The following is a 26,603-nucleotide window of genomic DNA, read 5'->3' on the forward strand; positions in this document are numbered from 1 at the left end:
TTAATGAGATCAAAACACTTAGATTCTAAGAAAATATTTCAAAGGACATAAATCTTTCATTCTAATATATATATATATAACATGATTCAATGATATTTTATTCAATTTTGCTCTGCTGCAGCTTCTGGCAACTCAAGCGCACGATTCTTTAGCAATTTCTTCTTTGCTAGTGCTCTGTAATTAATGATGCAGGTTGCTTGACGGCGTGCACAGTCAACTTTGACAACTTGCTTTATTGTCGCCCGCGTTGCTGGGGCTTCCTGCTAGCCGTGTTTCACAGGTAGATTGCGTCTAATTTCGGTTTTCAACAGGAAAATTCAAGCATTTTAACAGGAAAGATATATCAAGAGGTTGAGTGCTCTGATTCAAAGGGAAAATCACGAGTTTCAGACACTAAGCTCATACTCTGTAATTTTGTTGTTTAGAGAATGAGGAAGAAACACTATATATACATACAATACTAACTGATTTAATTTAAAAGCTAATTATATAGAAAATCATCACCTTAATAATTAGAAGATTAACTCTGAACGTCTATACAGGAAATTAAGAAATTTCAACAATACTTCCTTCCAGAATGTCCATGGATTGGTGTATAGGGAAGAAAACGGAGGGGCTCCTGGAAAAGGCTTATGGATCAAGATGGTTGCCCATTGGAGTGGGAATCAAGGCTATTAACTATATATCTGTTTTTTTTTTTTTTTTTTTTTTTTTTTTTTTTTTTATGGTTAGAATGTGCCCTGACTGACTTTTTTCTCTCTTCTTCCATTTACTAGTGACTCCCTCACCTCTCCCAATATTTACGAACTAAAAAGTAAACAAATTAAAGTTTATGATCAAAAAGTAATATCCATAAATCTCAAGAACCAATTAAATGCTTAAACTAAAACTTTAAGGATTAAAATGAAGTTTTTTGCGCCTTTCAACGTTGGGCTCTATTTTTTTTCTTGATCTTTATTTTCTTAATATCTTTTAACAATAATTTAAAATTTTATTCCACAAAATTGAATTTTAATTTAATACTGAAATATTACCGCATCTTTGGCATATATGAGAGAGCATGTGAAGCAAAAAAAATCTCAATTAATAAAATTATACTAATATAATTTGAAAATATGTGATTGAAAAGAAATAAAATTCAATTATCAAAATAAATAAATAAAATTTAAGGGAGGCTATAACGCGAAACAGTAAAACCGAGTTCTGCTTGTATCGTTTATGTAATTGGTGAAGGTTCTATAATATTTGAAAATTCAGAAAGTATAAAAATGGAATTCATGGCAATGTCGACTCTTGAGGAGAAGTTTTAAGAGAAGGGGAATCAGATGAACAAAGAGATAGAAAGAAAAACTAACGTGGCATTATATGAGTCCTGTATTTTTTTAAGATAAAGGTGTCACAAATCTATGATAAAACTTGAGAAAACTGGATACTATTAAAAATGGAGGGGAACTTGATTGTTCTATCTCTCACATTCTTAGATAGCTGTTTAGTTGTGGATTTTTTATCCTGGTATCATTGAAATTTATTCGGTCGTAATTGTTTAGAAATCTACGTAAATCATGGGTAAGCAATGGTTGTTTTCTCAATATTTGATGGTGTTCAAAGTTTAGTCTTTAAAAAATGGAAAGATGTATACAAACAAGAAGAAAAAAAGGAGATCATGAAAAAGTTTCTTTGGATTCCCAGGGAAACTCTAATGGAAAGGAAAATTTACAGGATGACTGATTGCAGGAATACTGGATGGATTTTGGCAAGTAAACATATCCAAGCTCACTTTAGCGCATACAATCTTAAACATTGCATAAGATGGTGATAATCACTTTTCTTCCAAGAGTTTGTGAATGACCAAGACATTGTTGCATAATTGGCGGAAGATTGCATTTCTCGACAGCAAAATTTCACGGCCAGAACTTTCCTCGAACCCGTTCTCACATGATTGTGCAGCAGCAATGGCTGCTTTCACCGAAGTACGAACGTCTTTGGTACCGTCCTCTAACGAATCAGACGATGCGTCACCGAGTTGCTGGATGGCATCCAGGTATTGGTCCGAGCAGTCGGAGAGGGCCTGATCAATGACAGGGTCCAAAGTCTTGTTAAGAAGCAGAGTCTTGATGTACTGCGATGTCTCTGTTGCTTTTGAAGATGCAAGGGTTAATGCGATTATGCCTAGTTGTTTCAAATCGGCTTGTTTGCTGTCAGGGTTAGATTCAAAAACTGCAACACAGCTATTCTTGTTATGGGTGCGTGCGCATACTTTGTCGATTAGATTGGTGTCCGCATTGGCAACAGATGCAAGGAGAGAAAGGGAGAGGCTGAGGGTTAAAGAAAACAGGAAAAAACTTGTAATGGGCTTCATTTTCTTTCCCCAGTTTTGTTCAAGGGGGTGTTTGTGCTTTTAAATCAAGAAAGAAGAGGTTAATTTGTTTCAAAGATTGTTTGTCTTACAACTATTATGTACTGATATTTTATTGTCTGCTAAAATTTGACAGTAAAGCGATTCAACAAGGACCACCAACGGAAGATACAAATGCGCGTAACCACTACTTAAATATAGTTCTTCAAGAATTTTTCAATAATCTAATGCATGATTGCGGGTAAATACTATTTTTAGCTCCTGCTTAAATATCAGTTTTGCATGGAACTCCGACCATCTAGAGCTTGAATCGCCCTAGAGCTTGGAACGTGTGACTTCTGTGGCATTTCTGCAGAACTGATCGTTCGAAGAGTTCCCTGCCATCTTTGCTAACTCCTTTTGAAACCTTTCCATGATTTGCCATGGCAATGAAACTTGAACTACAATCCCATCATCTCCTTCACCATTCTTAAACTTAGCAAAGAAACTAACATCTTTAATGGCTCCTGCAGGACCACCATATACTGGCTTTCCCCAGCCTAAATCGATCTCTCCAAACGGCACACGCGTTGTATCAGCAATTACAAAATCTCTGACTGTCCTATATTGTTTCTTTCCCTTAATTACCAAAAGGTCTATAGCAGACCTTGTGTACTCTTCACTCAATCTGTTCTTGATCTCCTTCACCAACTCCAGTCCATACTCTAGTGGATTTTTACATAGCAATCCAGCCTCTGAGAGGGCGACCGGGAAGGTGAATGCATTCCCATAGTAACCAGCAGGCAGTTTTAAGCCTTCCTTGCCACTGGCACTGACCATGTACGATACGCGAACGATCTCGTTAGGATCAAGTTGCATTGCGATCGTTCTGCATTTCCATAAACAAGCAGTTAATACCAGAAACGAAGAACTCGCACGAAGGTGTGGTGGAAGATGTTTCCGAATCGAACTCATCTCTCTGTGGCCGAAAAAGAAAGACTTGTGAACAATGATTGTGTCATCATTCATGGTGCCATAATCGGCGTCATTGACCTCATCGAATTCGTGATGTTCATAAGTCGCCCGTGGAGGGTCTCTTGCATTTAATAGTTCTCTTTGCCACACCGGGAGAAACGATGGTTTAGTAGCACCTGGTACCATCTCTGCAATTGTGTTCAAGAACTTGAACATACCGACTGCATCAGCAATGATGTGGCTCCAACGTATTGCAAAGACAAACCCCCCACACATCAATCGCGTCACCTATATATCATCAAAGATGAATTGGGAAGAGGTAAAAAATGCTGGAAGAAAAAATTAAAACAGAACATCATCACTTCGTGATGATTTGAAACACACCGGAAAGGTACTCAAAAGTAAAAGCTACACTCTTACATATCTTTTTAATTAAAAATATATTAAAATAATTTGAGTTGTTGTTTAGTTCACATATTGATGCAACATTGAATTTAGAATTAGTGGTCACCATTATCTCATCATAATCAACAATGACGATGTTCTCTCTTTGCCCCTCTCCACCCACGACTTAAGGCTTGATCTTGATGGTTTGAAGGTTTTTTCTTAGATTCATTGGTTTTTTGTTGTTTGTTTAACTTAGAATACTTGTTTCAAGTATTATTTTCATGTTATTCGCAATTAATTTCATTATTCTACTCTAGTTTTGGTGGGGAGATGAAAATTCCTAAATGTTGGGTTTGTAATTTGAATATGGATAGCTAAGATTTGATGTTTTTTTTTTCCTTGTTTGTTTAACTTAGATTGCATGTTTGAAGTACTATATCCATATTTATTTGTAATTAACTTCATTATTCTGCTACAGTTTTGGTGGGAAAAATGAAAATCCTTAAAATTTTGGATTTTTAGAGTTTGTAATTTGAATATAAAAATATTGTTTCCAGTACTTCTTAGTGATTTTGTGTAGATATAACATGATTAAGAAGCAAATTGAAGAAATTAAGGTCAACCATGGGGTTTAGACCATAAATGATCGTTTTTTTTATGTTGTCACTCTGATTATTTATGAATTTAAAGTGAGTTTTATAGAAATAATAAAACTTATGCTTGGGGTGATGATTTAGTTTGAGAATGTGATTTTCATAATTTTTAAATAATTTTAAATAGGGTCTGTATAAGGGAGATGATGCTGAAATTTTGTGAAATGGGTAGATATACTAATACAAAAACCCATAAACCATAGATTAAGAATTGAATTGAATATGCTTCATTACTTATCTTTTTTGTTTATTATGTTTTAGTTATGTTGTTTAGATGCCTAGAAAAAGTTCAATGTTAAGAAGAAACGCTTCTACTTCAAGTAATAGTGTTGTTAAGCTTACGATGCATTTAGATGATCGACACTTGTTGCGCAAGATCATTGAATATGGGTCATAGATTTGACGTCTATGCGCTAGAGAACCTTTTTTTAGCACACTTGTAGCGAAATGGAAGCCAAATTACAACATATAAAAAATCTTTTTTTTTTTCTTCTGGAAGATAACATTAATGAATTGATTAAGTATTTATATAGTTTTTATTAATTAATTGATTTTTAGGTTCATAAAAATAGAAGTGACTGACACGATAACATTGATTTTTATGTTCATATATATATATATATATATATATTGTAAAACTATAATCATTTTTTTATTTAACAAAATTCTAAAATTAGACCTTGAAGAGTAATTATAAAAGATTTCTAGAATTCATGATGTCATATGGTTTCAGGAGGCGAACACGGTCTGGGTTTGAGAATAGAAACAATGAGACTAATGATTTCATTAGCAAGCATATCGGCAAATCGTTTCCTTTCATTAACCATGCAAAGTGTCTAGTAAGACCTTGTTTTATTTTTTTAAGTATTTTTCTTTAAATGTTAGAAAATTATTTGTGATAATGTTTAACTAATGATTTATTTTGCAGGCTACACAACTTGAGCATTAGCTAATTTTGATGGAGTTATATGTAAAAACACATATACGAAAGGAGGATAGATATAAAGGGATGCAACAGTTCATGGATGGACGAGCCAAGACGTTTGTTGTAAGTAAACTTTGAAACCTTTTGAATGTTTTTTGGACTAATGTTTTTTTTCTTAACATATTTGACTTGTTTTCTTAAGCATAAAACATATAACACTAACATGTGTGCCAAACATGGATATGATCTTTCAACCCATTCAGAATATGATTTAGAGTTGTGATTGGAGGTTAGAGCTACCGGTGGACTTGATAAAAATAAGGTTTATGAAATCTGTATAACTACAGCCCGAGACATAAGGGCATTTTGTAGTGTCTCAACCATAGACACCTCATAATCTGGCCCAAGGCAACCATTATTGGCCATTCAAGAGTTGGTTTATGAACAAGTTGTTACATCGAAGGCTAATTTAAAGGATGATTTGAGGGCCGAATTGAAGATGAAGTATTAAGAATAAAGTTGGAAGCAATAAAAGCAAATGATGGAATACATGTCGACTTATTATCCCCCACGCATGGACCTCCATGGTGTTTTCCTCCCTTTTTAGCTTCTTTCTAATGTATTAAGATATTTATAATTGATTTTATAGTTAAATTAATTATATAAAATGTGTTCTTTAATTTAATATAGTTGTTTAATGTTATTTAATGTTAACTTGTTTGTTCCGAATAAGCATATATTAAAAAAAAGCAAATTACTGAAATACTGACGAAATTGTTAACAAACATAAAAAATCTTATCGGTGATTCTATCGGTTTATAGATTTATTTTCTTTAGAAAATTACAAAGAGTTGTGAACTATTTTAATATTACTAACCGATTCATCGATAAAATTTGTATTTTGACTTTTCCATTAGGTAATTTGTTGGTGATATACAATTAATTTTTTTACAGTTGATCCATCGGTAATATATATTGACGGACCGACTGATAGAAACATGGTCATTAAATATTTTTTTACATAATTTTTTTATCAATGTTTTCATCAATAAATTATTTTACTGATTGAATTACTAATAAAATTAAAATTCCCAACAAGAAACTTTTCAATAACAAGTTTGCATCGATAAATATATTGGTAATTTATATATTGATAAAATACAACTTAAAAGCCTATCAAATATTTTATTGATGATAATTAATTCTATAAAACTAAAAAAATATTTTAAAAAATAATTTAAAAATCACCTTCCAAATGAGAATCGAAGGAAATGCCAAAAGTGCACCTAATTGAGATTCAATAGCTGTTGACTACTGTTTGTGGAAGTCGTAGGGTCTGACATTTGGACTATTTTTTAAGATTTATAATCTCCCTCGCCATATCGCATCCCTCTATGGTCCAAGCCTATAAAGCTCGGGCCTAACCTACAGGCTACAGCTGTATCAAACGTGTCAAATTTGAAGAAGGGAAAAGTTTTTAGAATACGCAATCATTCATCACACAATAATCTAAAATAACTCTAGATATTTTAAAGAGGGAGTTTGTTTTTCCTAAGGTCTTTTTGAAACGCATAAAATATTTTACAACGAAACCTGATGGCTGTAGGTGGCAGAAAGTTTACGTGGTTCTCTTTTATGCATCTTATTCAATTATGATGGCGGTATTAGCTGCCAGAAATAATTTATTGAACACTCTGTGGGGATTTCTTCATCTTTTTGCCACAGTTGCCGCCGCCACAGGACTGTGGACCGACCAAGATTAATTCAAACCCCACTTGGAATGCTGAAAGCCAACTACCATTCTACTAGATACCAGATTTCAGGGAAGCTCGCTAAAGCTATTTACTGTAAGAAACCGAAAAAGGTAGGCATGTTTCAAGATCAGTGGCAAGTATACACTAACCTGGATCAGCAACAGAGGGCATCCTACGATTCCTGTAGAGCCAGGAACATTATAAAGAAGTTGATCAAGATATGGGCACGGTGGTTGAATGGTGTCCCCGAGCAGTTCAAGCGTGGTGTCAGCATCAGCCTCAAGAAACAAGACACCTTCACCTGAGCAATCCACAAGAAGCTTGCCATCGGGCCCTTCTTTAAGCCTGCCAGCAAGGGGATAGTAATACACTAGTGCTTCTGCTAGGGCAGCTCGAATGATCTTCACCTGGTCTTCTCCTTCCATACAAGGATTGCTATTACTGTCGTAGAACATGATGAATGGAATTTGATAACGCAGGGCTTCTTGGTCATCTACATCTGACAGCTGCTTTTGCTCATATGGGACTGGTTTTGCCGGCACAACCAGTTCAGGATCCCTATGTCTCACCGTGAATGATACCGGAGAGGAAGATGGTGCCATCTTTTGATGCAGGGATGATAAATGACAAGTCTTGTTTTATAGCACATTTGAGGGGGTTGGATTTAAGAGCCTACTGGTATGACTTTCGGTACTGCGTTTTAATACTATTTGACTTTTCATCTGTCGTTTATTGAGCTTCTTTATGATTTTTAATGGCCCAACTTGCCACTTGGATGCAGAAATCTTCTATCCAAAGCAGCTGGCAAAATAATAGAACACCACCGGCACCAATGCAATAAAATATGTTATCTCTAATACGAGGGTGAGATGGTCAGGTTATTTTTTAAAAATTATTAATTCAAATTTTATAAATTTTAAAATTATTAAAAGTTCATATACTTATTAAATTTAAAATTTTTAAAAATTAATCAAGATAACTATATATAAACTAATTCGAACACTTATAATTATATGTATAAAAAATGCTCTTTTCTAGATGAGCCATGGCAAGTAAAATATTGATTGTATCTAGAGATGGGGTGTTGTTCGTGTATAAGGTATACGGGCTCAAACTGACTCGTCCAAACTGTGATACATACAGACTAGATTTTAGCCCACAAGATCAAATCAAGGGCAAATCTCAAAAATGTTTTCAACTTGTAGGGTAATCATTTGATTAACAAAATTGTTAAGCAATCCTATGAAATTCATGTGATTTCTTTCTTTCATTAAAAACTTATAGAATCATATATCCATAACTATTTAAAAAAACAAAAATTTTATGTCAAATATTTGATCGATAAGAATATCTTTAAATTTTAAAAACCATCACATGTATTAAAAATAATTTATTGATAAACACTAAATATATATGTTGTCTTAACTTAACAATGTTTCTACAAAAAATTTATTTTTTTATATAATAATAAAAGTTATATGTCAATACATACTAATATAATATGTAAATTCAACTCTAGTTATAACCCCCGACTAAGAAAGAGACTAAAGACTAATATAAATCCTAAAAAAATAAGTTAAGAGCCTATTGTTTTTTGAATATTTTAAGTCAAAATATAATTTTACTGGCCGTTTATATTATTTTTAATCTATCAAATCTTCTAAGTCACATTAAATTAATTTCTTGCACAATTAATAACAAAATTCGAGAGACAGAGAGTGTGTGTCTGTTTTTATTTTACTTTTTCTTGCTTTACCTTTGGTGGGTTCTCTGGAAAGATAGCAATGGCTAAGAGCATCTCCAATGAAGAAGCTAAATGGAAAGCCAAAACTAAAAAACTAATATTTTAGCTTTTCTTTGCTTGTTTTGCACACTTCAAGAGAGAAGCCAAACAAAATGCTAAAATGCCCTTTCTTTCCCACAAATGTTATTCCTACATATCTCTTCAAAGAGCCAAAACCAACAAAGTGGGGTCACTAAAACAATAAACCAATTAAATATAGCCATGTGGAAAAGAAGATAACATCAAACTTATTAAAAAATAATAAAACTCTTGTTTCTTCCGCTCCAATATAAATGGTTCTTCAAATGGCTTTTTTCTATTGGAATAGATATGGTAAAAAAAAACTATATTTATACTATTCAAAATGCTATTTTATTAATTTAACTTTTCAAAATAGCATTTTGCATTGAAGATGCTCTAAGTATATTTGTGTATTAAACAAGGTGTCCACTGATTCCTCTTTCCCCCCTCTTTTATATGAGTAGAAAAATGAGATTTCCTTAAAATGCTGTTTATTTTTATCTTTTCTTGGCAAATTTAGATTTTAATTTTTTTTATCCGGGTAGTGTTGAAGGATGTTTTTTTCTATTTTCTTAGTTGAATTAGTTTTAGTGGTTTTATGAGATAAAATTAATTTTAAATTATAATAAAAGGAAAAAAGATTACATGTAAAACATATAGAAAATATGAGGCCAATTTTAATTTTTTTATTTTGATTTAAAATTTTAATTTATTTATTTTCAATTTTCAGAGATGAAAAAAGAAAAAACCTATTAAAAAATGATAAAAGAAAGAGCGCCATCGATTGGCCACTGTGGCCATGAAAATATTATTCTTGGTATTAATATATTTTATTTAACAATGAAAAATATAACTCATGGTATTAATATATTTCATTTAACAATGAGAGTTTTATTGAATTGTTTTCCTCTTTTATCTTACCTAAAAATAGTAAGTTAGGGTTGAGAGGTTATTTGTTAAATGATTTGATTTTGAATTTTTAAACCTATTTTGAATTAAAAAATTGATTTATTAACATTATTATTATTATTATTATTACTATTATTATGTGTTTTAAAATAAAAATAAATTAAAAATATTTTTTTTTGAGTTCAAGAAACCCAAATTGTCTACGTAATAGATAACACGTGATTTGCCATTGTCATTTGCTCTTGTTGCCCACTAAAAAAACAGAAGCCTTTCCCTTACAATATCCCCACACCTTTTTTTTTTGGACCACGCACACTGGACACCCAATGTATTTTCTTTGTTTTTTTTTCTTTAATTAAATTTCAATAAAATAAATAACTTAAAACAACATTAAAAACATCATTTTATTATATATTATTCAATTTATATTTAGTTTTTTATGATGTCATATTATAAAACTTTTTTTTTAGCCCTTCATAATTGTCTTTTTTTAAATAAAAAAAAATTATTTGTTCGTTTCTCTGCACATATATTTTGGTATCGCAAAGTTAGAAATCAGATAAATACATGTTTTTTTTAATCATTAATTTGGATGGTATAGAGTGTTTTCGATATTTATTCAAATTATTTTTTTTTTTTTATTAAATAAATTACCTTACTAAAATAATATTTTTTTAGAGCAACTAATGTATAATTCTAATACAAGAAGAGTGGGGGAGGGAGTATGGATGATCATTTTTATTTCGGTTTTTATATAAAAAAATAACCAAATCAAATTTTTTTTAAAAAAAATCAAAACTGAACCGAAACTGGTTCAAACCAATAAATTTTGGTTCGGTTTGTTTTTTATTTTATTTTAAGCTTATAAAACCGAACCGGTCAGTTTTTTCTAAATTTTAATCGGTTTTTTTCACGATTTAATTTTTTAATAATTATTTTTTTAATTTTTTGATTTTTTTACTAACCTCTACAAGAAAAAAAGAAAAGAAAGATAAAAATGTCAAATAACAATAGTCTCCACACAAAGAGTACATCTTTTCAATAATGAGATTAAATTAAAAACATACAAACAAGCCTACGTTTGTTATGCTTGGTTTTCTGTAGAATGATACTTTGATTATTCATTATTACAATTGAATCAAGTTGACAAATACGTTTTTTTGAGCTTTTTCTTTATTATTATTATTATTATTGTTAAAGAAAATAGGACTACAACTCACATATATTAAATCCATATTTCCTTCTCGTGGAGAAGTTAGTTAATAGCAAGACCTCATGCTAAACGAGCATATATGATCTTCTTACAACTGAACCAATACTTTGGTAGCTGCCGACATCTACGTACATTGCCATTGAGATATTGGCGTTTATGTAATGCTTAAGAAATTAGGGAAATAATAAAACAAAAACGTAAAGAACAAGAGAAAGCTTGTGGAGTTTCTGCGTGCATCCTGAAAGGCTTCACCGGCGCAACATGACTGAACCTCTCAACCCCCTAGCTCGTTCTTCTTGTTCTGAATCTGAAGTTTGTTGAAGTACGTGTAGGACTTTTTGCCCGAGGTTGACAGTGTAGGCACCGCGCAAAATCCGCTGCAGCTACTCTTTGACTGACCTGAGCATATTTCAGCAACATTTTTGAACGACTCATGTCCTTGTATGTAAGGTTGGGCCATATACTCCTCAATCGGCATCCACTGAGTTAAAAAAAAAAAAAAAAAAAAGGAAATTATCATGAGTGGCCACTGGCAACTATATATGTATGTGCATGAAAAAAATTATCGATTACAAGAACAGAGGACCATTCGACGATTTTGTCGCCGTCGCATGGCGGCGGCGGCAGCTACTACCGCGCCTGTTCATCAAGAAAACTCCAATTGTTTGGACATTAGGGAGCTTCCCTTCTAATTGGTATAATCTATTGAGATCTATATCGATCCTCGATATTGCTATGACTTTTATGATGTAGACAACAATGGTTTCATGAAATAATAGCATCTTGCCACTGTCCAGTGTTTAATTTTAGCTAGCATCCATATATCGATCCCCAAAATTGCAATAAAATATTATTGTTAAATTCCTGATACTTCGACCGTGTTGAATCTTCTTTTCCTTGTTTGGGATAAATTCAAGAAAAATTATTCAGTTTTTTGAAGCTGTGTTATTCTCTCTTTTTATACAAGAGAGGGAGTGCTACTCTTAATTATCTAGCAATTTCTCTGAATTTACAAGTAAAAAAAATACCTGAGCTGCCTTTATCTCTGAATCTTGTTTGTTGATGTCAAAAGAGAGTGGTCGTAACATACAAACAAAAAATAAGTCCGATTTCCCGCAAAATGTCTTGTGGTTTTGTCTATGGATAGAGAGAGAGAGATCAATTCATAGAAAAGGGAACATAGCAGTTGCGAAGCCATAATTTTTTAAATGAAGAAACAAATTATTAACAAATACTTGATATTATGTATTATATAGATATGCATTATATTAAGAAATTAATTTGAAATATATGTACTAACTAATATCAAATAAAATTAATTTAAGAATACTTTCAAAATAAAAAAAAACTAACTTGAGTTAATTGGTTTTTTTTTATTTAATCAATTTTTTTGATTTTTTTTCTTACTCCTAAAGTTCACAATAGCTAACTTGGTAACCAATAAAAAAACAAATAATAATAAATTTGCTAGATATTATTAATATTCTAATATAAAAGGAATTAAAAAAAAAAATTAAGGGGGCAATTGCCCTTATAAACATACATGGCTCCGCCACTAGAACATAGAGCAAAAATTAATTTGAAAATAATAATCTAACATATTCATCTTAATACCAAGTATTTAATGACATGCAGCATCCTTCACAATTATCAATTATGAATACAAGAAGAAGGTAGTTTTTTTTTTTGGCTTGCAGAAAATAAAAACTTGACATATTCAGTATTTCAGCTGCTCAATATTTTTAAACCCCTTTAATTAATGGATCATTTTCTATATTATTTCAAAAGAAAAAAAATCATGAATAAATATCAGACTTTGCTGGGCCCTTTTGTGCTTGTAGATCTTGAGGGTTAATCCCTTCATATATGAAACATAATTCCAAGAATATTTTCAACATACTCATTAACGTACGTAAATCATAAAAACCTTTGAAGTATGTATCAATTCATGTCATAAGTGGGTTATTCTCTACATTATAACATTGAATTCTCGTCAGATGAAAGTTTATAAAGAAAATATTGAAATATATGTAGATATGATACTCATACTCAGCTAATTAATAGAGAGGTAAAGAGTTTTCTCAAAATCTTAATATTGTACCTCATGCTGTTTGCATCTGATGTGTTATTTAAAGAGTTCTGGAAATGTTCGCGTGATAAATTATTCACATGAAACTAAAGGTAAAGATATCTATATAAACGAAAGAAGGAAACTTCTTACCTAAATGCTAAAATTTCCACGAATTCTGTGTCAATCTGAGAACCAAAACAGAGCCAGAGATGTTAGACTAGAAGAAGACATTTGAAGTTAAGGTTGTAAATACAAGCACACAAACACTTAAAAAGTCTTTGATATTATAATAATAATTATTATTTTTTATTTGAAAATATATTTAAAACCACGGAATTTAACTTACACCAGTCTCTTCCTCCACTTCTCGAATGGCAGCTGTCCAAATATCCTCGCCCTGTGAGCATGGTGGCGCTCCAGAATATAAAACATTTGTGGGGAAAAAAAGCATACAACAAATTGTAACACGACGACTCTCCTATGATACTCACTTGATTAGCAACGCCCGTAGGGAACTTCCATACACCTTTAGCTCCGAATGCACCACTCTTCTCCTGGACTACTAGTACCTGTAGCCAAGTGGAATCATTTGATCTCAGATTGAGAAATCCTAGCTAGAGATTTCACCTCGAATTTGCAGCATACATGCGCGAGCAAGTGGAAACGCACAAAACTACATCTCCATCCTTCATAGCTAGATATGGACATCTACATCCTTGAACTATAAGTTCTGCTATCTTTTAGCCATCAGATACTCTGTTTTTGGGGGTAGAAATCTAGTTTAAATGTTGATTTAACTGAATAGAATGCTTTAATGGGATAGATGGGGATTGTCTTGTTGTCCCTAGCTCAGCCCCTATAAGACTCTTATACAGATGGGACAGGGAAAGCAGAGCAAAGCAAAGCTCTTTGTTTGCAACTTGGCAACTAGAGGATAGATACATTAGCAAGCTTGTTATCTTTATTAATAAATATAGTTCTGATACATTAACTATTCTTATAGCCAGGACCTGACGAGAAATTAAGTTTACATTTACCAGAAAGATAAGATAAACTAAAACTGGAATTTTCCTCCCTCAGAGGCGGCAGGGCAAAGGAAAAAGGGTAGAATTATTATATAAGTTGAAACTTGAAAATGGAAAGAGTACCTCTCTGTTATTGTTCATGACGAAGGCACCAATACCAACAGTGTGGGAGGCATTTGCAGGAAGAGTATCGGGAGTTTCAGGAATCCAATAGACCAACATCAAGTAATCCGACTCTGCATGGTGGTACCTAAATCCTTCCTGTGCATTTTATTAGTACAATTTATATGTCATTCTCTTCTCCGATTCCAGTTTTTTTTTCTAGCTGGAGATATTGATTCTGTACGTGCTTTCTGGGAAGATATGTGCTAGCTGGTTAGCGTTTAATTACCTTAACTGTAGGTTCAACAAGATGAGCATGCCGTATAGGCAACTTCATCCAAACACCCTTCACCCCCTAAAGAAATATGAAAAAAAAACAAAAGACGAGAATTAATCATGTTGCTAATAGCTTTTACACAATTAATGTAATCTATAGTACGCCCAGACATAGCCAAACATTGCTAGCCAGCCGTCTTCTAGGAGGTCCTGATCAGTTTGATTTACCTGCTGCCTCCACTGTGATATTGAAGCTTTCAGCCGAGGAACATACACGTCACAGTCCATATGTTCCTCAACAAGATCTACCCGAACTCCTCCATATCTATCTTCAACTGCATTTAATGGCTCAACCGTTGATGTTGGAGATGACATTTTTTTGATTGCTAATGAACTTACGTTGTGTCAGAAAATAAGGCTGCCAAGATGATGATGCGGTCTCAAATTAAAGGCAATAGCCCATATATATGCGCGTTGGCGCGCCAAGATATTTTATAAATTTAAGAGATTTTACCTTTAATTTGTTGTCGTCTCTACTTCACCACTACTTTCCTGGAGCTGGACTGGGTGTTACGAAGTCCGAACCACGAAGCTGCAAAACGTCTGCACGGGGTTGTGTGACACGGATTCGAAGACGAAGAAGCAAGTTGTCGCCTGAAAGGAACCCCACAGCGCAAGTCCCAGGAAAAAGCAACGGAGACTTCGTCTCAATATTTTTTTTATTTTTGTATAATTGTGTGTTTGGATGGGGGTCGTAGCTAGGCTTTATTGACGGAGACTTTTGGAGTGGGGGCTGCATGTGATCCAACGGAGACTTCTTTCAGATAACACAAATTTTAGTATTATAGTGAATTTATTTTTGTATTTTAAAAATATTTTTTTTTTATTTTTTTTATTTTTACATTGTTTTAACATTTTAGTATTAAAAATAAAATTTTAAAGATAAAAAAATATTATTTTAATATATTTTTAAACAAAAATTACTTTAAAAAAATAATATTTAGTGCATTACTCTAAATCTTAACAACAATTCGAATGAGTTGTCAAAATAACATCCACTCTCCCCTCCTTTCAGTCTCTTATTACTCACAAATAAATTATTTTTTTTTAATTTGGATGTCCGGACTAACTTGCACGTACTTTGATTAATCCAATTGATCTTAAAATTAACAACCATATAAATTTCTAATAACTATCATATTAGCAACCATGAGGTTCAAACTTAAAATTACAGAAAAATAAATCTATTGATCCCAAATTTTTACTATTAGCTTATCTACTAAATGGTTCTTACAAATAAACCCTCGCTCCTCTCTTATATAGGTCACCAGCTTGCTTAATTTTTAAACTATAATGGGTGACTGAGTTGGTAAAGAAATGTATACTTTCTTTGTAGTTTTCGGTTCAAATCTCTCGTCCACTAATATTAATGGCCACTTCTTTTGGCTGCCATTACAAGTCCATTTTTTCCACAGAAATGACAAAGTGTTCAATACCAAATTATATGAAAATAATGGAGAAATTGAAACTAAAAGGAAAATTATCTGTCCTTTTCTCAAAATTATTTGGAAAAACTTTGCAAAGTATTATATGGCATAGGGCTTTTTTCCCTTTCAAATCCGTGGAAGAGTAAGCCAGGCAGATAATGCGAATAAAGAGAGAAGTGAACGAGGAGAAAGGGAAGAAGATTCATCGAATTACTCTCATTTGAAAAATCTTAAGTAAGGAGAAGAATAATTGGGCGGTAGGCTGCAATTGGGTCTTTTGATCAGTGTATAAAAGCCAAAACGAGTCTGTCTAGGTTTTTTTTTTTTTTTTTTTTGGGAGGGGTTTATGAATATATTTATACAAAATCGAAACTAGTTTGTCCATATAAATCCAATCCAATCTGTTTATATTACAACTAGTCTAAGAATAATTTTGCACTTTCAAGATGGTTTACAGTTTGTTTATTTACATGCTGCATCGCATAGAAAATCAGGTGCTAAGAGAATTAATGTATTTTTTTTTAATTAATATTAGTGTTTGAGTTAATTTTGTATGTATCTTGACTACTCTCAAGAGTTCTAAAACTAATAATTATATAAACCTTTAATAATTTTAAAATTTATAAAACTCAAACTAGTGATATAATATATCTTTTTTGATATAAAGAAGGGTTGTTGCCATAGGCACTATAGTTTTTAGTTATTTGAAGTAAATTATAAAAAAAATAGCGTTTTTAAAATTTTTTTTTATATATAAAATAAGTTGTTTGGAAAAATTTCTCTTTCAAAAAACTAAAACATTGTTATTAAAAAAAATAAAATTATGAGTACACTTGAACGTATCTCACTTCAAACCAAATTAAAAGCAAGCCTCATGAGTCAAGTCAAGCTCTAGAATGGGAAGCCACTATCATGAGTGGGGTCAAGATTTATAATTATTAACTCTTTTATTACGTTATGCAAAAGTCCGTTTTCATCATCCATATTGCAATTTATTCTGATGATAGCTTACTTTAGAGTATAAAAGAACTTTTCGGTCCCTAATCTTTCTTTGTGAGTTATGTATTGCGCTTTTGGTTTATTATTATGTATAGCTTGGCCTTTCTTTCCTTGTAGAGGTTCGCTTCTTTAGATTTTATCTGCAGAAAAACAAAAAAGTTATCAACAGTTCTGCAATTAGATTTACAAAGCCAGGGATAAAAACACAAAATGGTGCAAGGGTTAAAAATGCCTGTTCGGTTTTGTTCTTTTCTTCTTCTTCGATATATGGAAGAAACCAGTAGTAACGGTCAATATGACTATGAAAAAACATCATCAAACAACACTGAATGCACCAAATTGCCCTAAAAAGTATAATATGACAACAAGTTCATAAAAAAAAAAAAAAAAACAGACAATTTAATTGGAACAGGGGGGGAATGCCTTCACCCTTCAACCACGTTCCATTAGTCTTCAGCTGGGCTCGACTGCTTCTAAAAGAAAAGAAGAGGATGAGAGTCACGGAAGAGGGCTACTACCTCTGGAAGAAGAAAGCTTTTAGTACGTTGATTTAGAAAAGGGTTGTGTCCAAATGATGAAATGTATGCAACAAGTGATTTAGGGATGCAATTATGATCATTGAATTGCATGCTGGAATTTATATAACCTCCTATTGCAACATTTAGTCAAACAACTTCCATGGTTTTGAAGGTTTCATTGCTAGACAAAAGTATGCTATTGCTGTTCTGATTATGCATTCTGCTCATGCCTTTTGCCCTTGATGTTTTTATTTAGACTATGAGTTTCTGCAATGCTTAATGATTGGGGAAATTGGGGCTTGTTTGCGCATCCATTACAGCTCGGTTTCTAACATTCTCAAATTGCTTTATCTTTTAGGTTTATCTGAAGAGTTCTTTGCATCTTTACATTATCCTGTCTCATGGATTTCTGTGATTCATAGTTTACACAGCAATCCATCATTAGGATTGTCAGCTTTTTTAAAGTTGCATGGTCATTTTATCCCTTTAACTTCCCCTGTTCTGTTTTCAGAGCAGACTTGTTGCTAGACGAAAGAATAGAGTAAAATGATCTTGTCAATTTGATTCAATACAACTCAATTTTATGTGGTGAGAAGTACAGCGATGCAAAGGCAGATGGAAATGAAGACAGTGAACTGAAGATCGGTAATGTTTCAGGCTGTTGCTTCTTGTATCTTTTCCCCCTGTCTTCTTTACTGACTTTTCACTATATAATATATATATATATCTTCTTTACTGACTTTTATAAAGAAGATATATATATATATATAGACAGAAAGTGAAAAGTCAGTAAAGAAGACAGGGGGAAAAGATACAAGAAGCAACAGCCTGAAACATTCTTGATATTTGTTGAAAACCATACAAGTTAACAGTATTTTATTTTTATTTTCCCCTCTTCTGGGTACTAGTTTCACTGACTCATCACTACTTCATCATTATAAGTTTAAAATCAAGAAATTCTTGCAAAAGAAAATACAGTACACTATGATGTTCTGTTTCCACCAGAAGGGAGATGGGGCTTTTGATTACTTTTTATTGATCTCTCTTCAGATTATCAAAAATGTGCTCCCAAAGATTTTGGAGATCCTAATTCAATTTGATATTTACTGAAAAACAAAATATAAGCAGGTCAAGAAAAAACAAAATTTCAAGGGCATTTAAGTACTTATACTATTCAAAAAAGATAAAAAACCAAAGAGCCCCTTGCCCCAAGATTTTTTTTGCAAAAAAAAAAAATAAATTAATAACTTTACTGTAAAAAAAATATAAAAAGAATGATTTATCACCGTACAAATTGATATTGCCAATTGAACCCGTGAAAAGAATTGAGTCTTGCTCCATATAATATATAATATAGTAAAAGACTAAGCAAACTCAGTTTTTTTTTTTTTTAAAAAAAAAAATTGTGCTAGTTTTGTTTTTTTTTTTTCACCTACAGAGAGAAAATGTTGCCTTTTGCACTAGATTCTATTTTAAATTTTAATTTTGTAGAATATTCTAAAATTATTTTTTTTTTTCATTTATTAAAATCTATTTTTCATTTATTTCACATGTAAAAAAAATCATTTTATAACAGTTTTAACTAAAATTTTAATCTACTTTCTTTAAAAGCATAATTAAAAATATTTTTTCTTAATCTTATTTTTTAAAACCCCAATTACAAAAGTTAACATAATTCTAAACACACACATAGTTGATAACACTGAACAAAAAAAAAAGAGCTTCGGAGTTCACGATGAACATGCTAATCATTCAGCATTTCTTAAAGATTTGAGCTTTATCGTTAGTATATTAGAAGATATAAACATATAAAAAACTGGCTTGTCCATTCCATGTTGAGTTTCCACCCCAGTAGAATAACTTAATATTCCAAACTGAATGCATGATGAATATATTTATACACAACTTATGTAAAAAAAAAAAAATAATAATGATACCTGTTCTGAACCTAGCTAGCATATCCGGCATGCATCACATGACATGGTCACAAGTAAGTTGGAGATGTGCGAAGGGAGAGGGTTTTTTTTGTTTTTTTTACTTAAAAGAATGATGATGATGGTGACGACGATGATGAAGAAGAAGATAGTATATTGACGACGACGACTCTGAAGATAAAATAATTATTATCAATAAAGAGTGTAGGTATTAATTAGTGCTGAGTACAGATGTGATTTGAGCAGACGAACACATAAATTAACATGTTCCCGTGAGGTTTTTGTAAAAAATTCTTGTCGTGAGGACGTGCATTTATTGATTTCAAGAAGGAAAATCAAGAAGTTAGTTGGCACTGACACACAATCTTTTAAAGATCTCTGCAAGCCTTTCATAATTAGTAGGAGTCGAAATTTTTTGAGACTTTTCTTCTCTTTTATAATTCAACTAAACAAAATTTATTATCTGCAGGCTAGGTAGCTAGGTTCCAGTACTGGCTTTTGAATTTTGATGATTTGATTATACTTGTATTCATCTGTAGTGGCATACACTTACGAGTATTATATATACATACAGGTCTTTCTGTGAGAGAGGCAGAGAGAAGGCCACTCTTCACAAAAAGGGGGAGAAGTCTGACAAGTTCTTGAAAAGGAAAGAGTAATGGAGGATGAGGTGACGGAAGTGGCTTTGCGAGGGAGGCGTCCTCGCCAAGACAGTCAGTCATCCACCGCCATATCGACAACATCAACTAATGGTGACACAGACGTCCATGGTGCTGGTGATTCCTCCATGACTGCAAATGGATCGGCTGAATTAGTCAATCAAGAGCAAAATGGAAAACAGGAGACTTCCATTTTCGTTAACAAAGGTATGTTCTTGCGTATATATATTTAAAGCTAGCTAGCTGCTTGTCAACATGCTTTGCTACTGTCTTCAGGAACAGTATATGTAGTACTATACCTTCATGACAACATAAATGCATGCTTTCTGTGTTTCCACCTACTCCAGCTTGTTTATATAGCTGCTCATTCGCTTTTCACCGATTTAGTAACAGCAGGTTTAAGTTGGGTTGAAATGCTAGAGCACAGGAAGGAAATTAATCTTGACCGCATGCTATATCCGATCCAGTGCGCAGTTATTATATTTTAATTATAAATGATTAATGCACTGAGTAATTTGATTTACCATAATGTCTTACATTTTTAACAAATCTATATGTATGATCTTATATATATATATATATATATATATATATATATATATATATATATTATATATATATATATATATAAGAGCATAATAGTGGAAGCATGGAGTTTGATTAAATATATTTAGGTCGAAGCGAAAAAAGTCAAGTCGAGAGTCAATTCATCAACTTCTGGTAAAACTAGGTGCCATGATCTCCTCTAAGCTTCAAGTCGAGAGTCAATTCATCAACTTCTAGTTTCGGATTTGACTTTTTTGAACTGTATTTCAATTCGAAACTGTTGGGTTTTTATTTTTTTATTTATTCTACTTTATTAAATTATTAATTTTATATTTTATATTATTATAAAAATAGTATTCTATTCAATAAAATCGGATAATAGCCAAAATACGAATTAAAATGCGATGCGAAATTTGTTAACTAACGGATGGAGAACTACAAAAATCTAAAAGAAGATTTTATTCCAAGTAAAACATGGTTTTAGGAAGGATAAATTCAAATTTTAGAGATTAATTCTTGAATCAATTAAAGTTCAAAAAAGTTGACACTATAGTTATATAATTTATCTGATACAAGTTGATGGCTTAATTCAAATTACATTCTTTTAAGACTTTCTTTAAGAACTTAAATTAAATTATTTTTGATTTTTTTTTCAAAATTCAAATCGAGTTTTATCACAAGATAGCAAATTGATTCATAAGTTTACCATGTTAACTCCTATTCCAATTAACATGTTGGACTAAATTAGGTATAATAACACTTGTTGACACGCATATAACTTTATAACAAACACACTTGCTATTTTATTTAAATTGTAATTGATAATCCTAACAATATTTATGATCACTTCCCCAATAAAATTATACTAGATCATTGCTCATACTATATTGTGGATCAAATCAATTTTTTTTAAAATAAAAAATATATTCAAGTGTTTGTTAAAATATTTTTTAATAGAAAAGAAAAACAAAGTATATTAGGAATGATCTGATGTGACCTGATTAACTTGATAAATCTAAAGGTCATATGACATGACCGATTAAAATAAAGTTTGACTAAAAACAATTAAGACAATATCTTTTTTAAAAAAATATATATATTAGAACAAAAAATATATTAGATTAACTCTAATTAAATTGGTTAACTTGTTAAATTTATTATTCAGGTCATGAGATCCTGATAGCCTTCTAAAACGAACTAAAAATATTAGTTAAGTTAACTCTAGCTAATCTATTAAATCTAGATCATGAGATAATGATAAACTTATGGTTTTGACATTTCATTGTTATAGTAAAATAAGTTTATGTATTCATCAAATGGATGATTGCTCATCCAATTTTAAAGCACATTTATAAATATTACACTAGTAATTGAAATGCTTTGTCTACTGCACGTCTTTATGGTTTCAGGCACTGAATCTATTGATGGGTTCCATGGATTGAAAGATGCCATTGTTGATATTGTATATTCAAAGCCTGAAAGGTTCTTCCAGGAAGTATCAAGCCTTCCTCCTTCCAACATGTCGCTGGAGGAACAGATCGTACCGATCAGTTCCACCAACCAGGGGACAACAGGACCTGGAGATATCAGCCACATCAAAGAAGTCGCAGAACTGTATCTTGAAAGGGTTTTTGAGAAGCCTGCTGCTCATGAATTCTACTGTCCTAACTGTAATTCTTGCATCAAGAAGGTTATAATTCGCGGTAATGAAGAGGGCAGTAGAGATGCACAACGCCCTGAGCCAGTTGATACATTCAGATGCACATCGTGCTTCAGTTTTCTCATACCAATAGGTAATGACTAATGTGTCTTCCCTTAATTTATCCTTGTTGATAACCTGCAGGTCCGCATGCCATATCCTATGCCACAGTATGGCCACTGTTTGACATTATATATTTTCGAACAATGGCTGGTGAGGATGACGACGACGACGGTGTTGATTGGATTAATTTCAATGCTTAATTTTGTATTTCATGCAATCTTATCAAAGGTTTTATACCTGTCTACTCGCTTTTCTTCGTATAGTTTTCGTATGTAATGGCGTTTCCAAGTTCTATTCTTCCCAAGCTATGATACATGCTCCAATTTTACCTTTTTGTTTCATCCAACAGGCAATTGGTTCTTCCCTAATTTGGTACCGAAAGGTGAAGAAGATACACTGCATGAGGAAGGTGATATACTCGATGCAATCTTTTAAAACTTCTTCCATTTCTTATTATTATGCAATCAGATTTTTATTTCCTATTTTCCACGACCATGTGCTCTTGTTGCCTCCGTGATCTCTACCTGCATTTTCATTTTTTCTACCTTGTGCCTCAATATGTTTCACTTAATGAGCTGATGCTGCAGACCCTGTGCAAGTTCCATCACCTGATTCATCAACATACAAATCTCCATCCGGTGGAACACCACCACTTGATCAAAACAAAGCTCCATCGAGTGAAACAGTACATGATAAAGATACCAACGCCTCAGCGATGAACCGAATTCGATCACCTGTTGCGACAATGGTAAATCGAGAACAGATTTATGGAACTACTGGTCCCCAGGAAGCTGATAGGAATAATGCAGCCTCCTCAAAGCAAGGCTCTAAACCACTTGAAGTAATAATTGTTGGAGGAAGAAAAGTAGATGATGCAGGTATGAATGTGCATGGTATCAATGGCCGCGTGAATAAAGAAATTAGTTATCACATTGTCTCATTTGGCAATTTGAGTTACTATTCACTTGCTTGCTGTATCATATATATATATATATATATATATAGACACACAGACACTGCGGCTTTACGCAACCAGTCTAGCTGTAGTGTAAATGCCTAGTATTCACTATCCCGTAAAAATATTAGTATATCTGTTTTTTTTTTTTTTCAATTTAAACCTTGAAAATATCAATTAATTTCTGATTTCATTGTTGCTATATAATTCTTTCATTAATAAATTTCATAGTAAATCTCATGCAAGTGTACAAATACTTTGAATTTACAGATCATCTCTTGAAAGTAAAATATTTCAGAACAAAAAAGAAAGAGAAAATCTAATGTAGCGCTTGTTGCATCAGGGCCCGAAGCAGAACCTCCTTTGAGCAGGTCAGTCATTGCTGATTCAACTGAGGGAACAACAGATTCTGAACTAAGAGGTGCTAAGAAATTGGAAATAGTGAAAAGCATTGTCTACGGCGGTTTAATTGAATCTATTACAAGTCTAAGTGTTGTGACATCTGCTGCTGGTGCTGAAGCTACCACATGTAAGTTTCAGAGTCATGTTTTATGTTCTTAACACTCCTCCCCAAATTTTGTTTATTGCATTTTCCTTTGCTTGTTTCCTTCTTATCTGATATTTATAAATGGATTATTATCATCATAAATTAATTATTTGGATATTATTCCACTGTTCAAATACATCAGAATTTCTATCTTTTCTTGTCTAATACACAGTAGTTTCTTCAAACTGTTATGTTCCATTTCTTTTGGCGATGTTTAACATAGTTGCTTGCATACTTAAATTTGATGAGAATCACTTCTTTTCCCATGAAGAATTATTTCAGTGGTCTGAATTTATTGGTAGAGAATTATACAAAACATATCTTAAAGTCTCACCTAACAACTTAAGCTATGGGGTTAAATTGGTTTTTTAATATGGTATTCCTATTTTATTTTATAAAAAATTAAACACAAGGTAGTGTGGGCCTGCGCAAATTTTAAATTCAAAGAACTTTCATTTAAAAAAAATATATTAAAAAAAATTATATAAATCATATCTCGGAACTTCATCTACAATTTACGTTCATTAACTATTTTTCTGGTTACAGTGAACATTATATCTTTGTCGCTGGCAAACTTGATTGGTGGAATTTTCATTATTGCTCACAGTGTAAGTGACTTTTCGATCCAGTCCATTTGTAATTATTGATAGATGTTATAACTTAAACTAAGATACTCCCGTAACATGTGAAAATACAGCTCTTGGACTTGAAAAGTGAGCAACCTAGAGGGGCCTCCAGTCAAACAAACGAGCAAGTTGATCGCTATCAAGAACTTCTGGGACCGAGAGAAAATTTCTTGCTTCACGCCACCATTGCTTTGTTATCATTTCTTGTTTTTGGTTTAGCACCGCCTGCTGTGTATGGTTTCACATTCATGGAGACTGATGACAAGAATTTCAAGCTAGCAGCAGTGGCTGTAGCTTCTCTTTTATGCATAACCATACTTGCCATCGGAAAGGCTTACATCCAGAATTCGCCCAAACCCTACTTGAAGACTGTGCTGCACTACTTTTTTACTGGAATTATGGCTTCAGGAGTTTCATACGTCGCAGGGGACCTTGCCAAAAAGTTACTTGAAAAGCTTGCCTGGTTCGAGCCAGGAGAAGCTGTCGCTGTGCGTCTTGCTGAGATGAGTTCAGGGAGACTGGCATGGGCATCTTATTGATGTCAGGATTTGCTTGGAATAAATTCTGTTTGAGGATTTGCTTGGAATAAATGCTGTCAAGCTGATTGTTTGCTTCTAAGAGTCAAAAACAAAGGTTGGAATTTTCATTTGGCAGCTCTATTGTTGCCATGCATGTTTGTTTAGCACTGTTGGTCTCCATATTTATTGTTACATTTTGAGGGTTAAACACTTATGAACGATTGCTGCAACTCATTCTTTGATGATGTAATGAGACTTTGATTATGTTTTTATCAGAGTCTTGCTATTTAGGAATAAACAGAAATCACAGACATTAAAAACTAAGAGGTAGAGGATTAACAAGACAGTAAAAATATACATTACCTCAACAAGGATTTATTGAAATTTGAATAAATAACGCAGTTCAAAATGCTTCTGTCAACGAAATTTAAACTCAAAAAATCAAACTGGGATTTCGAAACATCAGAAAATTAGTTCATAACAAGTAACAATTCCTTCAACCTCTGACTCCTCTCTGCTACCCGCTTCTCCTCTTAGAGCATAGTACCAGGTACTAAAACGATTTGCCTGTCGAAAATAATTGCAAGTTTCAAGCGTTTCGATTGAACGAGGCAGATCTCACATTTCTATCCTTGAACGAAACAAGACTCTCCTTGTAAACATAAATTCCCTCGCACGAACTAAACCTCCGAAAGTCAAGACCCCTTATTTCTTGAGTACTAAGCTCACGTAAGTTTAGCTTGCCATACTCGGATTCTAAACTGACCTTATTCCTCTTCCAATGATCTCCACTCACATTCTGAACACCAGGAAGAGGCCCCTTGTTGAGTTTTTTTGGTCCAGCACCGTTCATTCAAAGTCCATATATCAAGAAACTTGTCAATCTCGTGAACATTAAACAAAGCGATGGAGTCATCATATAATGCAAGTCTACCAGAAGCTGGCTCGCAATAATCTGGTGCTTTATCTCTTGGAACACATCATTAATTATCCAGGTCAAATGCAAGGAGCGCTTCAAAATTCCCGAACTTTGTATGCGATCCTGCCCATTAAAAAACTCCATTCACCCAAGTGTAACTTGTACTGTTCTGCAAGCAATAATCATGCGCCAAATGTCCACAATATCTCCATGAATTAGTCTTTACGGAATACACAACAATTAAGGAAGGAAAGCATCGGGTATCCCTTGCTTCATCGCCGTAATACTGAATAACAACATCCTTGTGATCTTTACCTACCGGATCTGATCTGAAATAGAAAAAAAAAATTATAATATGTTGGAGGATGGAAAAAAAAATTGAAAACAAAAACTGGTGTGAAATTTATAAGTTATAATTGATTTTTTAAACTCATTACCCAAATTCTAGACGTAGAGTCAACTAAAAACCTAAATACTTAACAAATTAAATATTTGAGGATAAAATAGTTAAAAAAACCAATCTAAAATAATTAACAAAGTAAAAAAATAGCAAGAAAAAAAATGATTAAATTTGTTAAGAAAAAAAAACTCAAGAAGGATGAAAATGTAAAATAAAAAATTGAAATAATTTTATTTTATATTTTTTATATTTAAAAGCTTCAAATCTACATGTTTTGTAATTTTAACAATAAAATTGTACGATG

The 26,603-nt window shown here is 32.5% G+C and overlaps 4 protein-coding genes across 8 annotated transcripts; 1 reads left to right on the forward strand and 3 right to left on the reverse strand.

Annotated features, from left to right (window-relative positions):
* Positions 1–713: 713 nt before the first annotated feature.
* On the reverse strand, positions 714–2,362 carry LOC118038637 (pectinesterase inhibitor). The gene has a single exon (XM_035045054.2). It carries the CDS (start codon positions 2,357–2,359, stop codon positions 1,820–1,822), a length of 540 nt encoding a protein of 179 aa, XP_034900945.1. The 5' UTR covers positions 2,360–2,362; the 3' UTR covers positions 714–1,819.
* A 153-nt stretch (positions 2,363–2,515) lies between these two features.
* On the reverse strand, positions 2,516–7,681 carry LOC118038636 (methanol O-anthraniloyltransferase). Its single transcript, XM_035045053.2, has 2 exons — positions 7,179–7,681; positions 2,516–3,598 (listed from the first exon to the last, which is right to left on the reverse strand). The coding sequence occupies exons 1-2, from the start codon at positions 7,629–7,631 to the stop codon at positions 2,672–2,674; spliced, it is 1,380 nt and encodes a 459-aa protein (XP_034900944.1). The 5' UTR covers positions 7,632–7,681; the 3' UTR covers positions 2,516–2,671.
* Positions 7,682–10,948: 3,267 nt separating this feature from the next.
* LOC118038635 (nudix hydrolase 2) lies at positions 10,949–15,148 on the reverse strand. Of its 5 annotated transcripts, none has more exons than XM_073410531.1 (9): positions 14,944–15,144; positions 14,658–14,815; positions 14,443–14,508; positions 14,175–14,312; positions 13,518–13,595; positions 13,373–13,423; positions 13,177–13,211; positions 11,984–12,092; positions 10,949–11,436 (listed from the first exon to the last, which is right to left on the reverse strand). In XM_073410531.1, exons 2-9 carry the CDS (start codon positions 14,802–14,804, stop codon positions 11,230–11,232), a joined length of 831 nt encoding a protein of 276 aa, XP_073266632.1. In that variant the 5' UTR covers positions 14,805–14,815; positions 14,944–15,144; the 3' UTR covers positions 10,949–11,229. The 5 variants fall into 5 exon arrangements, with proteins under 5 accessions (XP_073266632.1, XP_034900941.1, XP_073266635.1 ...); XM_035045050.2 differs by having other exon boundaries at positions 14,658–14,847; positions 14,944–15,143; XM_073410534.1 differs by having other exon boundaries at positions 14,658–14,764; positions 14,944–15,141.
* Positions 15,149–19,900: 4,752 nt separating this feature from the next.
* LOC118038686 (membrane protein of ER body-like protein) lies at positions 19,901–25,291 on the forward strand. The gene is made up of 7 exons (XM_035045108.2): positions 19,901–20,233; positions 21,982–22,365; positions 22,684–22,743; positions 22,922–23,212; positions 23,633–23,818; positions 24,383–24,444; positions 24,534–25,291. The coding sequence occupies exons 1-7, from the start codon at positions 20,026–20,028 to the stop codon at positions 24,999–25,001; spliced, it is 1,659 nt and encodes a 552-aa protein (XP_034900999.1). The 5' UTR covers positions 19,901–20,025; the 3' UTR covers positions 25,002–25,291.
* Positions 25,292–26,603: the final 1,312 nt, after the last annotated feature.

The sequence above is a fragment of the Populus alba genome, chromosome 1 (genome assembly GCF_005239225.2).
Source record: "Populus alba chromosome 1, ASM523922v2, whole genome shotgun sequence".
Lineage (NCBI taxonomy): Eukaryota > Viridiplantae > Streptophyta > Magnoliopsida > Malpighiales > Salicaceae > Populus > Populus alba.

Bases quoted from the DNA above. Each gene is read 5' to 3' on its own strand.
- LOC118038635 (XM_073410531.1), bottom strand. From the start codon at position 14,804: ATGTCATCTCCAACATCAACGGTTGAGCCATTAAATGCAGTTGAAGAT. The intron at 12,093-13,176 runs GTAAGAAGTTTC...CTCTATCCATAG, and splicing joins GTGGAAATTTTAGCATTTAG to ACAAAACCACAAGACATTTT. The intron at 11,437-11,983 runs GTATTTTTTTTA...TTTTTAACTCAG, and splicing joins CAGAGATAAAGGCAGCTCAG to TGGATGCCGATTGAGGAGTA.
- LOC118038637 (XM_035045054.2), bottom strand. From the start codon at position 2,359: ATGAAGCCCATTACAAGTTTTTTCCTGTTTTCTTTAACCCTCAGCCTC.
- LOC118038636 (XM_035045053.2), bottom strand. From the start codon at position 7,631: ATGGCACCATCTTCCTCTCCGGTATCATTCACGGTGAGACATAGGGAT. The intron at 3,599-7,178 runs GTTAGTGTATAC...GATGATATATAG, and splicing joins GCCCTCTGTTGCTGATCCAG to GTGACGCGATTGATGTGTGG.
- LOC118038686 (XM_035045108.2), top strand. From the start codon at position 20,026: ATGGAGGATGAGGTGACGGAAGTGGCTTTGCGAGGGAGGCGTCCTCGC. The intron at 20,234-21,981 runs GTATGTTCTTGC...TTATGGTTTCAG, and splicing joins TTCCATTTTCGTTAACAAAG to GCACTGAATCTATTGATGGG. The intron at 24,445-24,533 runs GTAAGTGACTTT...GTGAAAATACAG, and splicing joins TTTTCATTATTGCTCACAGT to CTCTTGGACTTGAAAAGTGA.